Genomic DNA, 15,415 nt, shown 5'->3' on the forward strand with positions numbered 1-15,415 from the left:
TAATTCTGATTGTATGCAGTTCCTGTAAGGTCATTAAAAACATGATGCCTGCAGGCTGAGCAGTGTTGGACTAACACAGCAGTTTGCTTTCAACAGCTGCTTTAGAGATAAGAAAAGAAAAAACCCTAACACAAGGAAAATCAAATCTATCTTTGTATTTCCATTTTACTTTTGGGGAGGTTTGAGGAAAAGGAGAGACCATTCCTCCTTTCCTTCCCCAAAAGCAAACAGAATCCACTGGGGGATGTAAATTTGTGTAGCAATTTTTTTGTATTTTAACAAAGGCTACTTTCCCTGTCACTTTCAGGGTGTAGAAGGTACTTTCTTATTAAATAGCTGGAATGAAACATCAGCATATTTCAGTAAAATAACTTCTTGCTGTTACAGTCATCCCCTTTGTTGTTTAAAAAGCTCTTTCTAGAAGTTGTTTTGTAAACAGCCTGTTAGGCAGGAGGTGCAATTCTGTCCCTGTTACTGTTGGAGGATGGGACAGATGCTGGTTAATCCATCTTGATGTCTGTCAGCTACTGAGAAGTATCCTCCCACCCCCTGGAGCTCAGGGGGACCCCTCATAGCAGTGACACTGGACAGCAGAGTTGGAGTATTCAAACTGGGGTGGTGTTTCCAGTGCCTCCACAGAGGGTGTAGTTGCTTAGAGCCATACAAGCATGGCTGGCCAGTTGAGAGAGGTGGTTCCAACCCTCTGCTCTGGTGAGACCCCACCTGGGGTGCTGTGTCCAGTTCTGGAGTCCCCCTGCATAAGGACATGGAGCTCCTGGAGACAGTCCAGAGGAGGCCACGGAGAGGATCAGAGGGAAACAGGCTGAGAGAGCTGGGGTGTTCAGCCTGGAGAAGAGAAGGCTCCAGGGAGACCTTAGAGCAGCTTCCAGGGCCTGAAGGGGCTCCAGGAAAGCTGGGGAGGGGCTTGGGACAAGGGCAGGGAGGGAGAGGACAAGGGGGATGGATCAAAACTGGAAGAAGGGAGATTGAAGAAGAAACTGGGACATTAGGAAGAAATTCTTCACCATGAGGGTGGTGAGACCCTGGCCCAGGTTGCCCAGGGAAGCTGTGGCTGCCCCACCCCAGCAGTGTTGAAGGGCAGGTTGGATGGGGCTTGGAGCAACCTGGGCTGGTGGGAGGTGTCCCTGCCCATGCAGGGGGTGGGACTGGATGAGCTTTAAGGTCCTTTCCAACCCAAACCATTCCACGATTCTGTGATAACAGGTGAAGGTCTAAGCCTTGACTGGAAAGAGCTGCTTGTCCAACACCTTCATACCCTCTCTGTCCCCTCAGATCCTGTCATCCATTGAATTGCTGCAACATTCTTTACCCAAGATCAACCGAAGCGCTTCTGAACCGTCCCTGCACCGCGCCGCCCACACAGAGGACATCAACTCCTGCACCTTAACATCCACGAGACTGCCCATCTTCTAGGGTCCTGCTCCCCTGCCCTTCTTCTCTCCAGGGATGGGACAGGAACAGAAGTAACAGCAGTTGTGCTTTTAATGCCTCAGTGTCCAGGATCAGTGCCAGCAGGATTCCCTGCGCCCCAGTTTGAAGAACAAGCTGCTAAGGATTCCTGCAGTTCTCACCCTGCAGGGACACAGCTCCACAAGGCCTTTTTCTACAGTTTCTTTTACTGGGATAGTTAACAGACTCCAGATCAAGAGATCTATTACTATTTTTTTAATAGATGCACTTGAGCCTTACTTTTCCCATCCACAGAAGCGATGGATGTTTCTTTGGCAGTGTTTCTGGATGGATTGGAATCTGATGATGAATTGGGTGGTTTTTTTACAGCCAGGATGGCTTCTTGAGGGAAGAAGATGATGCATTTATGGTGCTCCTTGATTGCCCCCTGCCATCTGCCACTTCCAGGTGGGGAGCTGTGCCTGCAATGGCTTTTCTGCAAACCAGACTGAGGGAAGAGGAAAAAAACAAAACCCAACAACTTCCTGGAAATCAGCTCCTGCCCAAGAGCTTTTTCATCAAGCCAATGAAATAAGTTAAAATGCTAATTCAACACAAAATAGTTTTTGCAATAGTTTTGCACATAGAAGAAAAACTCTTGCAAAAGAATGGAATCTGTTCTGAACTGTACTGCTCAGAGAAGGAAGCCAGCCAGTCTTGCTCCAGTCCTCCTCAGTAACTTCAGCAGCTCACTTTGGTACTAGTGACTTGTTTCTTGCAGCCCGAGGAGGTGGGAAGGGTGGGAAGATGGGCTTTTGTGGGTGAGAAAAGGCTGATTAACATGATCCCTATTCTTCTGCAAAATGAGCAGAGTCTTCCTGTCCCATCTGAAGCTGTCCAAGAGATGCACTATCAAGAGGAAACTGAGCATATACAGTTTTTCTTGCTGATTTGGGTTTTAATTTTGTTTTTATTGCTCCTGAGAAAATGCATTTATTGTAAGCCAAGGTTCCTCTGATTATCTTATTTTAATAAAATAAATTAAATTTTAGGTTTAAGATTCAATGTCATCATTTAATGTAGTCATAGTAGTTCTGACATGTACATCTAGATTTTAAAAATGCAGAAAATTACATTCTGGATGTTGTTTTTTAGTTACTAGGATAAGGTAATAGCAGTTCAAGTAAAAACACACTTGATATGACAATGTACAGGTTTCCAATCACTTCCATTATGAGATGGTTTTTATTCTACTGTAATAATCTTTCAGCAGCATCTACTTAAGGTCCCTACACTGAGGTATTAATCCTTAGGTGATAATTGAGCACGACCCATAACATTTGCTTGTTAAAAACTGAGGGTTGAAGGAAACTGTTCCATATAGTGAACACGATTTTAAACAACACGATTGGTATTTTAACTGCAGCCCTCTTTAAAACATCATTTCTCTCTCATTTCACCTTCATTATAATATGAAAAGGGCCAAAGAAAAAAAAAAGCTGCTTTTACTTTAGCTCTAATTTTCAAAAAGAAACCATTAATGTCTAATTTTTTAAAACAGATTATGTCTCTCTTGAAAAATTAAAATATTTTCTGATAAATAGGCTCATTTTGACCAGCACTTGATGTCAAATTAGATGAAAGCTGCTAAGTGAAGACTTTCAAAGGTCTGAGTTTCTAAGTCTTCGTGCTCTTAAATGAAAACTTCTCTCTAGGTAGCTTTGAAAAACAAGTTATTTTTTTAATTTCAGCTACTGTTACCTGGTTTCTGTCTTCCTGGGGGGAAGTAAATCAGGAATGTCTCATTTCAGGTAAAGAACATCCTCTCCATGGACTTTTTTGGTATATTTTTATTACTGAAAATATTTCTCTCTAGAAAAAAAGAAAAGAAAATGTGCAAGATGAGCTTGAAAGAGGCTGAGTGGGGAGGGGAAGGGCTGTGGGAGTGGTTTGGGGTAGAAAGGTTGTCTGGGCAGGTGCTCTTCAATATTCATCTCTGAGTTCTTACATCTGTTAGTGACTCTTTCTTTCACCTTGGTAATTAGGGCTGAGGAATTGCACCAGTGAGACCCCAGAGCTGGGTCTCCTGTGGTGTGTTCACAGAGCAGCTGACAAGTCAGTGGTTACAGACACTGACTTAGCAGGAAAGCTTGTTAAAATTATCTTTAGGGAGGAAGTAATTGTAGAGCAGGGACACTTTCTAGGTCAGAGCAGGAGGTGCCTGCTCAGGGTGAGGGAGCTGCTGGGCAGGGGAGGGGGGCAGGTCTCCCTCTTGGCTGGAACCATGGGAGAAATGCAGGATTTCCAGCCAGAATGTTTCTCAGCTTCAGTTTTAACCCAGAAATGCCAACCAAGGGATGAAGTGGATAATCCTGGAATCACTAATTTAGTTCCATTTATAAATGTTTGAAGCCCAGATTAAGGTTCCTTTCTGACAGTGCCCCAGATCTGAGTTGTTTAGCCATGGCAGCATGGCCTGTTTACTGATGGGTTTGCTCAAGTGTCTCTAAACATACTTTGCTTCACAATACAAGCAAGTTCAGTTGTCTCAACTGTCAAGCTTTCTGAAATGCTTCACTCGAGTCTTTAAGCAGATGAGGGACCTTTAATGGGTACTCAGTCTTCTCCTCAAGCCATCAGGTAAATTGTCCCTCTGTTTAGTTGAAGGCTATACAGGGAATGTGCTTGAGGAAACCCTCCTTGTACCCCAAAATCCTAACACCCTGTTACTCAGCAGACAACTCAGTTGTGTCCAGACTGAATTTTTGGCTTAACTGCAAAGTTAATCCAAAGGATTTAGCAGAATTCATTTCTTTACCAAACTGCAAATTTCTTTTGCTCAAGCCTTTTGCAACACAAACATAATTCAAGTTTTAACAAAAGTAAAATTAATTCACAATGTCATGATGGGTACAATGATCTAAAAGGTCTTCTTCAACCTCAGTGATTCTAATTCCATGAATGCTCACCCCTCCTGGACCTTGACCACTGGTGTCCATCTGAAACAGGGGCAGCTGGAGCCAGAGACCTCCTGAAGAGCTGCTGGAGGTGCAGGAGCTGCTGTCAGGGCTGTGGAGGCACCTGCTGCAGAGCAGCCCCTTCAGTGTCACTTACAGGGGCAACAATTCACCTTCTGCCTGTTTGGGGCTGGTCTGAGCCTGGGTCAGAGCTCCAGGGAGAGGGGAGAGGCCAGTGCCACACAGGTAAGACAAGCAGCAGTTAAACCAAACGGGTTCTTTTGTAACTGACATTATGTTGTGGAGTTGCAAACTATAAGATCACTGACCTAAGATAAGAAAACTATTTAGTTATTTCATTTTGGTTACTTAATTTAACCTGAGTCAAAGTTTCCCTTCCAGTTAAATACATTTCAACTAGTTAAATTTTGTTGCAGTTTCACTGTTGCTGTTGCAATGACTCCTTAAACTAACTCCTTATTATCCAAAATCCAGTTGGTGTGGTAAGTTTGATAGTGACTTCAGTCTTGCTCTGCCTGAGTATGTATTGGTGCAGGTGTATCTGCTCTCCAAGGGACACCTCCTGCCACTGGTGGCTTCAATCCTTTTAAAACCAGGGTAGGAACCTGCACAGTCTGTGAGAGCCAGGAAAGGTCCAGGCCCCACTGCTGAAACACTGTGAGAACACAGTGGACTTGGCTCTGGACTCTAGGTACTGCTTTGAGGTACAATGCATTAGTTGTTAAATCTTTTTTTAAGGGGGAAAAAAAAGCTACACTGACCATTATTCCCAGTAGATACACATTTAGTGGATTCAATGGGGAAAAAAAACCCCACCCAAAATAGATTTAGCAACAGTTTTTAACAGCTGAAGCTTTAAAATGGTAAGAGAGGAGCTGTTTTTACACCAGCACTCCACTCACACAACAGTGTATCTTGGGCCTAAGAAGGAGAAAACCCTCTTAGAACTGTGGGATTTTTTTTCTCCATGCAATCAATTTCACTTTTAAAATATATTTTAGTATTTTTGGTGCCATACAAAAACTACCTGAAGACTTGACCAGGACTGCACAAGGAAACCACAGGGCACATTCATCCTAACTGTGTGGTAGAAAGAAGAAGCGTGACTAAATAAATAGCTGGATTGCTATGCAGGGACAGGACCTTCCTTCTCTTTATTGAGAAGTAGCAGAATCCTCATCAGCCCCAGAAAGGTGCATGAAAAGTTCTCCAAGTTCTGTTACTTGGTCATCTGTGCTGGTCACAGTCCTGCTTTCTCTGTCTTCAATGAAGTCCCACAGACGAACAGAGTTGAAGAACTGCAAGAGAAGAAATTGGACTGAGCACCAACCAGTCACAGATCAAGTATCTTCCCTGACCAGTTCAAAAAAAAAACAAGTGTGAAGTTGAGACTCCAAAGCTGGGTTGGTTCTATATTTATTAACACTCCCAGCAACATTGGCTGTTAAATTTACTGTGACCACTGCTCTTTGGTATGAGCTCAGCGAGGTGAAACCAGCCCTGGGAAGGGGCTGTGCCTCCAGTGACCCCACCAGCCTGTCTGCCCAGCCCCAGCTCGTGGGACAGCTCTGACCATTTCAGCTGGTGTTATTCCTAGCTGTATGAGGCAAGTGAGGTGAGTTTTTAACACTGCAGGTGAAAGCCTGAGTGGCAAAACTCCTCTGAAGAAAGGTTTGCTGGGAGAAGGAGCAGTTGAAAAAACCAAACAATAACAGATTTTTTGCTCTTAAATGAGAGGTGCTTTCTTTCTCTAACAACAAACCTGTGCCCCAAGGGAAGGTGAAGGATGCTTCCTTCACTTCTCCAAGGCTGTGCTTGGTATGGAACATATTTATGTAGTGCACTTCATATGCAAAATGTGGCTTTAATCACCCCCTTACCCGCACAGTCCCCTCAGAGCTGAGCTGCTTCCGTGGCTTTTCCGGTTCAGCCCGTGTCCCGTCTGGATAAGCATGAAGGTAAAGACACTTCCCTCCAAAGGGGCAGGTTCCTTTCCCTTGTTCAAAGTACTTGCAGGGTTTCTTCCTGATTTAATAAAAGAGAGAGAGAGTTACTGCCTTCAGCTAGCAGGAAGCAGGCAGAGTTCAGCCTCCACAGCTGCTTATCTGATCCTGGGTCAGTGGTGCAGAGCACTGCTCCTGGTCTCCACTCCCTGACTGACTGCAGTCAAAATAGACAGGAAGGATTATTGAAAGTGAAAAAATGCTTATATAAAAGAGCAGCACCATAAGTAAAAAAAACAACTATCCTAAGCCATGAGAAGTGAAGGATGTTCAGAGAATACCATCAGTCCTACATGATGCATTTTTACCCCTGCTCACAGCAGGGAGGCTGGAACCTGATGATCCTTAAGGTCCCTCCCAGCCTGAACCATTCCATGATTCTCTAATGAACAAACCCATTGGTATGTTCCTAGCATTCCTCCCCTGTATTTTCTACCACTACCTCTATTATGAACCAGTTTCTCTTGTCAGCTCCTTTGGAAGTTGATGACAATACTTTGGATTTAAGTTTCCATCAGCTTTGTTGTTAACCAAGCTGGTGTAGTAGATTTCTATAAAGTTGTTCCTTTCCGAGGTTGTACAACAGCGGGAGGGGAGGGGGTTGGTGGGTTGTTCTACAATGAAACCAAGAGGAAAACTGCATAGAAAATGCACTTGCAAACTTAATATGCCCTAGTTCCTCAGGCAGAAGTACAGTCTGTCAAATAGCAACTAAATCAAGAAGAAAGCTCAACAATAACAAAAAAGCCCAACCCCAAACACCCAACCCCCCCAGCCAGGCAGTGCACTAAAAGCAGAATGAATTTGCCTCGGTCTGGAACACGAGGGGTCTGTGACTTCCACCTTTCTAGGTTGGACTTTTTCTCCACCCCACCCTGGCACACAAATCAGAACCAATTTCAGCTGGCATGACCCCTGCTCTTAGCTTAACTTCCCCTTTATTAGCATTATTTCATTCCATGCAAGACTAAATCCTCCAGTTGTCCTGGCTGCCAAAAGACCTATTATACATAAAAAACTCTTTGGTACAGTAATCCTGTCTACAAGACAATGTGTTTTTATTCTCTTTCATACACCAGGCTGACAAGAGCCAACCCCCCTTCCAGCCCTGCCCAGCACCTGTGTTCCAAAGCTCACCTCCCTGAGAACCTGGCCATCACACACTGCACTTGGCACAGGCTTCTGGGGGCAACTTCCTGCCCTCAAGTCAAAGCCTTTGTGGTTCAAAATATGAGGACTATATTAAAACAGCCCCATCTGTCACGCAACCACTAGATCTTCCTTCCCTCTTTGCTTTCCTCAGTAACCCACAACCTTCCAGGCAGTTCTGTTGAAGGGATCCATAGAAAAGGCACAAAGCCAATTTTGGCAAATGAACTGAAAAGAGTTTCAGTGTTTCAGAGCACAGACCCTTTCCTGGCAGTCAGGGAGTTCAAGAAAAGCATTAACAGAGGTTAAGAGTTCTCTCTAGAACAGGTGGTTTGAAAACGCAGGCACTCCCCCTGCCTGGGGCTGTGTGTCTGTCTCCGGGAGGAGGGGAACAGTGTCTGTGGTCACTGAACTTACCCCACCCCCTGCTTAAACGCTTCAATCAGTTCGTTCTTCTTCTCCTGCTCCTCTACCCAGTAGGCGCTGGGAATGACAAACTCGGATATCACACGGCACTCTGGGCAAGACCTGCAGGGGTGGAGACACAACAGTGACCCTCTGCCAGAAACAGCAGTGTCCCCTGGGAAAGGGGGGTGGTTTGTCACTCGGAAGCAGCAGCCCCCTCCACACACCACATAAGTTACTAGTTTCAATTCAATAACCCAACCAAGCACAGTCGGGGCCTGTGTGATGCTGTGTTGGTTTCCAGACTTGAACAAAAGCCACAGGATTGTCCTCAAGACACAGCAGGAAACAGAAATAAACCCTAACTCTTCTGTGAGCCCTGCAACAGAAAGCCAAACGGGCTGAAAGAAGACAAAGGAAGGTCTCCAAGCCCTCTGAAATGTGACCTGGCTTCTGGCAGCAGGAGGGAATTGTTCACTTGGTGGTTTTAGGAGGCTGGTTTCTACATGAGGAGCCAAGATCAAGAATCAAATATGCAGGTCCAGGCATCTCAACAAGCCTTGGAAAGGCTTTATTACCCACTGAGCACCTTGTCTCCCAGCAGGCAGAGCTTTTAGAACTAAGCCAAGTCCCTCCTTTACTCCAGCTCTGTGTGTTCACTATGAGGGAGAAATGTAAAATAAAACCATGTTGGAAGGATTTCTGTTAGCATTGAATCCCAGGACACTGTTTCTGAAAAAAATCCCTCTCACAGTCCCTGCTGCAGGCAGAACATCTCAGTACCTGCCCAACAGGAGCTGGACTCCAACACAGGTTATGTCCTCAGGAGCTGATGTTCAGTTCAATGAAATTTATAAAGAAAGTTGTGCAGAAAAGTCTGTTTTGATGGAAGACTGAAAATATTTCCCCACCTTTTCCTCAGCACGCTTGTCACTTGAAAGTTTTCAGAGAGATGCTCAATAAAGGAAATTGCCCTAATTGGATGCTTTAAATTCTCTCATCTGAGGAGGAGAATGTTTCTTAGAGCTAGAAGGGGAAGGCATTTACTCAGATCAATGTGTGATGAGTGGGACACTGAGGTTGAGCCTAGAGAAAACTCCAATAACTAAGCACATGCACAGACAAGGAGTCAGAGTCTCCAACACAGGCTCAGGGGGGCTCAGATTCCACATCTTGTCCCACCCTCGGCACGGCAGGAAGGGCTGAGTTACACAGAGCCAAGCTCCTCCCATCCAGCAGCAGCCAGTAAATGCTACCACCAAGGGGTACCCCTCGTGTCCTACTGGTGGTTCTCAGAGCCACCCTCCAACTCCTGGGATTTGCCAGCACGGGGACCAGGATTTTCTGAGCTCAGCTGGTATCAAAGGCTGTGTTAAAATCCCCCACCACCAGTCTGGTTTCCGTGTCAAGTCAAAGCACAGCAGAGAGCCCCCCTCACCAAGAGAGGCCCCAGAGAGCAGACCCTGGGTCACACCCACTTACTTGATGATGGGGTTCTCAAACTGCTTGGCACATCTCCACTGCCGGATGCACGACAAGCAGTAGGTGTGGTTGCAGTTGGAGAGGATCCCAAACCTCCTCTCGGAGGCCGAGGGCTTCTCATACACCACTTCCATGCAGATGCTGCACACTTTGTCCTGACTTGCCTGAAAGGCAAAGGCCTTCTCCATGTCGTGCTCAAAGGTGGCCATGCACATCTGTCAGGGGAGAGACACCACTGGTTACTGCAGGCCATGTGTCAGCCTGACTCTTGTCAAGCACAGGTGGCTGTGAAAGGGCTGTTGCAGGGGAAACAAGGTGCACTGATTGAGAGCATCATTCCTACCCCTCACTGTCAGGATTTAGTTTTGAGAACATTGAATTCAATCACATAGTTCAGCCCTTCAGTGTTCTCAGCAGCTTCAGGAGTATCAGACATAGGGCTGCCTGAGCACTCCTCATTTTGCCCCTTCCAGCTCTCTGTCACAAAAAAGCTACTGCACAAGATGCTTCAAATACCCCTAAACCACCTAATTCAGGATTCAGAAAGGGTGCCACACTCAGGATGTTACTCTGCTTCACAGTAAGGCCACAGTCACTCACTGGACACTAAGCTGTATCCCAGCTAAGGAGCTAGTCTGGTGTGACAGGGGTACTTCCATAACCAGCTCACACTCTCACAGCACTACAAGCAGCTGGTGGTTACACCTACACAGTTTTACCTCTTGCTTTTCAAAGTTCTCAGGACTTGACATGGGAAAAGAAATTTAAAATATTTCAAATTACAGTAATAATGAAAAAGATGCAAAGTAATTCCACCTTGGTAGCAGCACTCTGACTCATGCAGCTTCTCATCCTGCTGTCAGAGCTTAGCAGTGACAGGACACCAGGTATCCAGCAGCTCCCTGACTGCACTAAACCTGAGGGTTTTAACCCCTTGGATTCTACTCCAGACTCTGGAGAAACTCATGATTCACTGACCACAAAGGCTGCTGGTCTTTTTTCTCCTCAGCCTTGAGAAGTCCTGCACTGACCAGCCCTGACCTAAACCTGGTAGCCAGGCAAAATGCAGCCCCTTGAGCCCAGCTTTATGCAGCCAATTCCTCACCCGGTCCCTCCAGCCATTCTACCTCAGCTCCAAAACATTTGTCCTCCCTTCAGCCTGTCCCTGCTTGACCCTGCCCTGAAATCAGCCACTGCCAAGAGGAGACGACTCAGCAGCTGGGCAGGGTGAGCCCTCAGAAGGCCCCAGCAGCCCACAGCTCCCCTCCCCTGCTGTGCTTAACATACCACGAGACACCAGGTAAGCTACAAGAGGCATTCTCCTGGCAAGAGTTTTAGGGTGTCCTGGGAGAAGGCTGCAGGCAAATTTCCAGTCAGGATGAAATGGGGAGAAGCTGCTGGAAAAGGCTACCTGCATCATTGCCACCCAGACCACTCTGAGAATCACTTTACAGCTGATCCACAGTAAAACACGAGCTCTTGGGAACGGGCTCTTCCGCTCGACGCATCCTGGGATTTTAGAGCGAACAGACCCAGCCCTGCCCTGAGCAAAACAGATCTCCCCCCCCCCCGGGGGTTTCCTGTCAGCCTCACCATCTCGTGGGCCTTCCTCTGCTCGGGGTCGAAGGGGTGGAGCACCTGCAGCCCACAGATCTCACACAGCTCCCCGTGGAGGTAGAGGCAGCGCTCCCCGAAGTGGCAGGCGCCGGCGGCCGCGTAGGGACACAGCTGCTCCCCCTCGGCGCCCCAGCTGCCCCCCGCCGGCTCCTCCAGCCCGCTGCAGATGGCTTCCAGGTAGGAATGGGGCTTCATCTCCAGGTTGTCGTTTTGGTCGCTGTAACACAGCACCTCCCCCGGGGCACCGGGCTTCTGCTTCTCCTCGCTGGAGCCGCACAGATCTTGGGGAACAGAAGCAGAGGCTGAGCCACGGCGGGCGCTGCGCCAGCCCCACACACGGAGCCCCCTCCCCACAAGGAGCCCCCCCTCCATACACACACAAGGAGCCTCCCACACACACAAGCCCCCTACAAACACAAGGAGCCCCCCCCCAAGAAGTCCCCTACACACTCAAGAAGCCACACACACACACACAAGCCCCCTACAAACACAAGGAGCCAACCCCCCCAAGAAGCCCCCTACACACACAAGGAGCCCCCCCCCACAAGGACCCCCCCACACAAGGAGCCCCTCCCACACACACACAAGCAGCCCCCTCCTCCCCCCAAGCAGCCCCCTCCATACACACAAGGAGCCCCCCTCAACAAGAAGCCCCCTACACACACACAAGGAGCCCCACACACACACAAGGAGCCCCCTACGAACACAAGGAGCCAATCCCCCCAAGAAGCCCCCTACACACACAAGGAGCCCCCCCCCACAAGGAGCCCCCCCCACAAGGAGCCCCTCCCACACACACACAAGCAGCCCCCCCACACACAAGGAGCCCCCCCCATACATACAAAGAGCCCCCCTCAACAAGAAGCCCCCTACACACTCAAGGAGCCCCCCACACACACACAAGCCCCCTACAAACACAAGGAGCCCCCCCCCAAGAAGCCCCCTACACACACAAGGAGCCCTCCCCCACAAGGAGCCCCCCCCACAAGGAGCCCCTCCCACACACAAGGAGCTCCCCCAAACACACAAGGAGCCCCCCTCAACAAGAAGCCCCCTACACACACACAAGGAGCCCCCCACACACACAAGCCCCCTACGAACACAAGGAGCCCCCACCCCAAGAAGCCCCCTACACACACAAGGAGCCCCCCCATACACACAAGGAGCCCCCCTCAACAAGAAGCCCCCTACACACTCAAGGAGCCACACACACATACAAAAGCCCCCTACAAACACAAGGAGCCCCCACCCCAAGAAGCCCCCTACACACACAAGGAGCCCCCCCCACAAGGACCCCCACCCACAAGGAGCCCCCCCACACACACAAGGAGCCCCCCACACACACAAGGAGCCCCACACACAAAAGCTCCTCATGCTTTCTTTCCAAGAATTACTATTTTTTAAAAAAAGTTTTCTTCTCAATGAAATCTCATCTCTAAGCCCCAACCACAGGAGTTTTCACAACCAGCCTGCTGAAAAGTACAATTTCAAGGTCTCTTCAGCTGTTTTCTGTTTACAAACAGGCTAAAAAAAAAGAAAAATCACCCTCTGGTTTCAGGTGAGGGCAACTGCCCTGCTTGGTGTGACAGTGAGAGGAGGTGGGAGCAGCACTCAGGGGGGGCAGCTCCTGCCTGGATGGGTATCCCCACACTGGTGTTCCCAAGGGCTGGCACAGCCCTCCACAGGGCACACACCCTGGCACACAGCAGCCACCTTTCTCACCACCTCAGCTTTGACAACAAAACGCACAAAAGGATCTGAGGGGCTGAGATAATTTCACAAACCCGAATCAAAACAAACCACCAAGAGCCCCAAAAGTCCCCCCCCCCAAAAAAAAAAAAACCAAAACCCATCCTGTGGGGAAAACCCAGGCAGGGTCATGGAAAGGTACTAGTTTCCAGGAAAGAGGCTTCATCGGGTAGAAAACTGCCTGCTCCTCTGTCAGACTCAGGTGGTAGAAGGAGAAACCCCACCCCCCCAGCCCCTGTGCAGCAGAGAGGAGGAGCACAAGCCCCAGTGCCACTCACTTCTGTCCCTCAGCACCAGCGTCCTCTTCTCCCTGCGGCCGGGCTGCTGCAGCTTGCTGCGGGTGGTGCCGGGGCCGCCGTGCTCGGGGGGCTGCCGGGGGGCCGGGGAGGCGGGGGGCGGGACGGGGGCTGCCGCAGCCCCCGGCGCCGGGAGCCTGGTGTGGTCATACCTGCCAAAGGCCACCGGCAGAAGCCGCGTCACACGAGGAGGAGCTTGGCGCGGCGCCGGGACGCTGCCCTGCCGAGCACCGGGATGGAAGGAAACTCCAAAGAGCTCCTTCGTGTTGTAAAAGGGCTGCCCCGCTCGGACTGCACGGCTCAGCCTCTCCCAAAGAGGCTTCCCAGCCTGCCAGAGCACAGCTGTATTCCCCAGAGACACCCCCAGCAGGGCTGAAGGACAATTATTCGTGTGCCTGTTAAATTAGATCTCGGTCATCCCCTCAGACGAACAGGTTTGCTGGCACGGCTGGGAGCAGCAACACCAAAATGCCAGGTGGGAAGGAGTGACACTTCCTGGCCTCAGCGCTCCCCTGGCAGCAGCAACACCCACACCTCCTGCTCCCCCACCACAGCAGAAGGGGCAGTGGCTGCATGTGGGGCAGGGGAGGACTCAAAATGCCCAGTGAAGCTCTGGGAATGTGGCCCCGTGGCAGAACAGAAGCAACCAGTGCAGCCAAGAGGCTGATGAATGGGTGGAGACATCATCTGGTGAGCATGGAGCTCTTGGGAGCAAGTCCAGAGGAGGCCACAAAGATGATGGGAGGGCTGGAGCAGCTCTGCTCTGGAGACAGGCTGGGAGAGTTGGGGTGTTCAGCCTGGAGAAGAGAAGGCTCCAGGGAGACCTTAGAGCACCTTCCAGTGCCTGAAGGGGCTCCAGGAAAGCTGGGGAGGAGCTTGGGACAAGGGCAGGGGGGGATAGGATGTGTGGTTATTGCTTTAAACTGCAAGAGATTTAGGTGAGACATTAGGAAGAAATTCTTCACTGTGAGGCTGGGGAGACCCTGTCCCAGGTTGCCCAGGGAAGCTGTGGCTGCCCCATCCCTGGCAGTGTTGAAGGGCAGGTTGGATGGGGCTGGGAGCAGCCTGGGCTGGTGGGAGGTGTCCCTGCCCATGCAGGGGTTTGGGACTAGGTACAAACACAAGCTGCTCATTCCCAGCCACTTTTTCCAGGGAAGAGCCACGGGCTGCCCTGTGGCACATCCCTGAATGTAACACCACTAACCACCACACAGTATTTACTAGAGCATTTCTCTAGGAGCTTTAACCAGAAGCCTTCAGGAAAAGGCAAGGAACTACTCAGCTTCCCACCAAACCTAGGGGAGCAGGGAAAACACTTTGCCCTAAGACAGAACTGAAAGTCCTCAGAACTGTGCACGAGGACCTGCACAAAGCAGCACTGCCTGCCTCAGCCCCTCAGCCACAGGGAAAACAATCCCTGCTAGTTCACGTGAAGTCACAGGCTTTGATTTTGCATCTCATAGGTCTTACTGTAGTAAGATCCAGGTTAAAAACAACATATGAAGCTTAAACTTTGTTTTCTATGGCTGAAGTAAACTATGGCAGAGTAAAGCTATCATAGTGGGTGCATAAGCTAGTTTTGGTCAGGGGAGAAAAAGGTCATATTTACTACATTGTTCCCTTTGCCTTTGCTATTTGTTTCTGGGCCTTTGACCCCCTGGGGTTTAACGCTGGTAATCATGCCCACTCCTTTCAGACTACCCCCAGAAGAGCCAGCCTGTACCTGCACCGTGTTCCGTAGGCACACTGTCCCTTCTGGTAGTACTTGCAGACGGTGGAGGATTTGCTTGTAGATAAGTCGTGCGAGAAGTGACACTTGCTTCCCTCCCGGCACACCCCTTGCAAGTAATACCTGGGGAGAAGCAGCAGCTGCGGTCAGAGAGGTCCGGCTTGCAGGGCGAGGAGCGGTTTTCCTTTCCGGAGCAAACTGGGGAGCAGCATTTCCCACCGCCCCCCCCTCCCCGGCCTCGCTGCTGCCTCAGGATGAAGCTGCAGGTCCCAGCCCCCGGCCGGCAGCGGCAGCAGCAGCGCGGGCTGTGCCAGCCGCCCGGGCCCGCGGCCTAGCCCGGCCTTCCCGGCCTTCCCGGCGGGGAAGGCGCTCCCGCCGGGAGCCGGGGCCGCGCCAGGCGGGCCGGGGAGGCCTCCAGCAGCCCGGCCTCAGGGCGGGCAGGCGCCGGGCGGCCGCGGAGCGGGCCTGGCGCTCACCTGCAGGTGACCTGCCTGGTGCTCATCCCGCCGCTCCCGGGATCCCCTCAGCGCCTGGCGGGAAGGGCGGGGCGGGAAGGGCGGGACTGAGCGCCGCTCTGTCCCTCGCGCTCTCCCTCTC

General features: G+C 50.2%; 2 protein-coding genes across 10 annotated transcripts in view; one reads left to right on the top strand and one right to left on the bottom strand.

The window, feature by feature from the left end:
* The window catches only part of RAF1 (Raf-1 proto-oncogene, serine/threonine kinase), an 80,275-nt gene extending 77,814 nt beyond the window's left edge, over positions 1-2,461 (top strand). For 7 of the 8 annotated variants that reach the window (XM_051627094.1, XM_051627092.1, XM_051627097.1 and 4 more), the window contains one exon: positions 1,294-2,461. In XM_051627094.1, the coding sequence (XP_051483054.1) occupies positions 1,294-1,434 (141 nt within the window). In that variant the 3' untranslated portion in view covers positions 1,435-2,461. Of the gene's footprint in view, positions 1-1,224 lie in introns of all 8 variants that reach the window. The other variant, XM_051627098.1, reaches the window with a different exon arrangement.
* MKRN2 (makorin ring finger protein 2) lies at positions 2,457-15,395 on the bottom strand. 2 transcript variants are annotated; one of them, XM_051627105.1, is made up of 9 exons: positions 15,295-15,395; positions 14,813-14,941; positions 13,072-13,241; positions 11,021-11,325; positions 9,428-9,642; positions 7,958-8,068; positions 6,269-6,413; positions 5,532-5,686; positions 2,457-3,282 (listed from the first exon to the last, which is right to left on the bottom strand). In XM_051627105.1, the coding sequence occupies exons 1-8, from the start codon at positions 15,318-15,320 to the stop codon at positions 5,543-5,545; spliced, it is 1,245 nt and encodes a 414-aa protein (XP_051483065.1). In that variant the 5' UTR covers positions 15,321-15,395; the 3' UTR covers positions 2,457-3,282; positions 5,532-5,542. The 2 variants fall into 2 exon arrangements, with proteins under 2 accessions (XP_051483065.1, XP_051483064.1); XM_051627104.1 differs by having other exon boundaries at positions 2,457-5,686; positions 15,295-15,394.
* Positions 15,396-15,415: the final 20 nt, after the last annotated feature.

The sequence above is a fragment of the Apus apus genome, chromosome 9, assembly GCF_020740795.1.
Source record: "Apus apus isolate bApuApu2 chromosome 9, bApuApu2.pri.cur, whole genome shotgun sequence".
NCBI lineage: Eukaryota > Metazoa > Chordata > Aves > Apodiformes > Apodidae > Apus > Apus apus.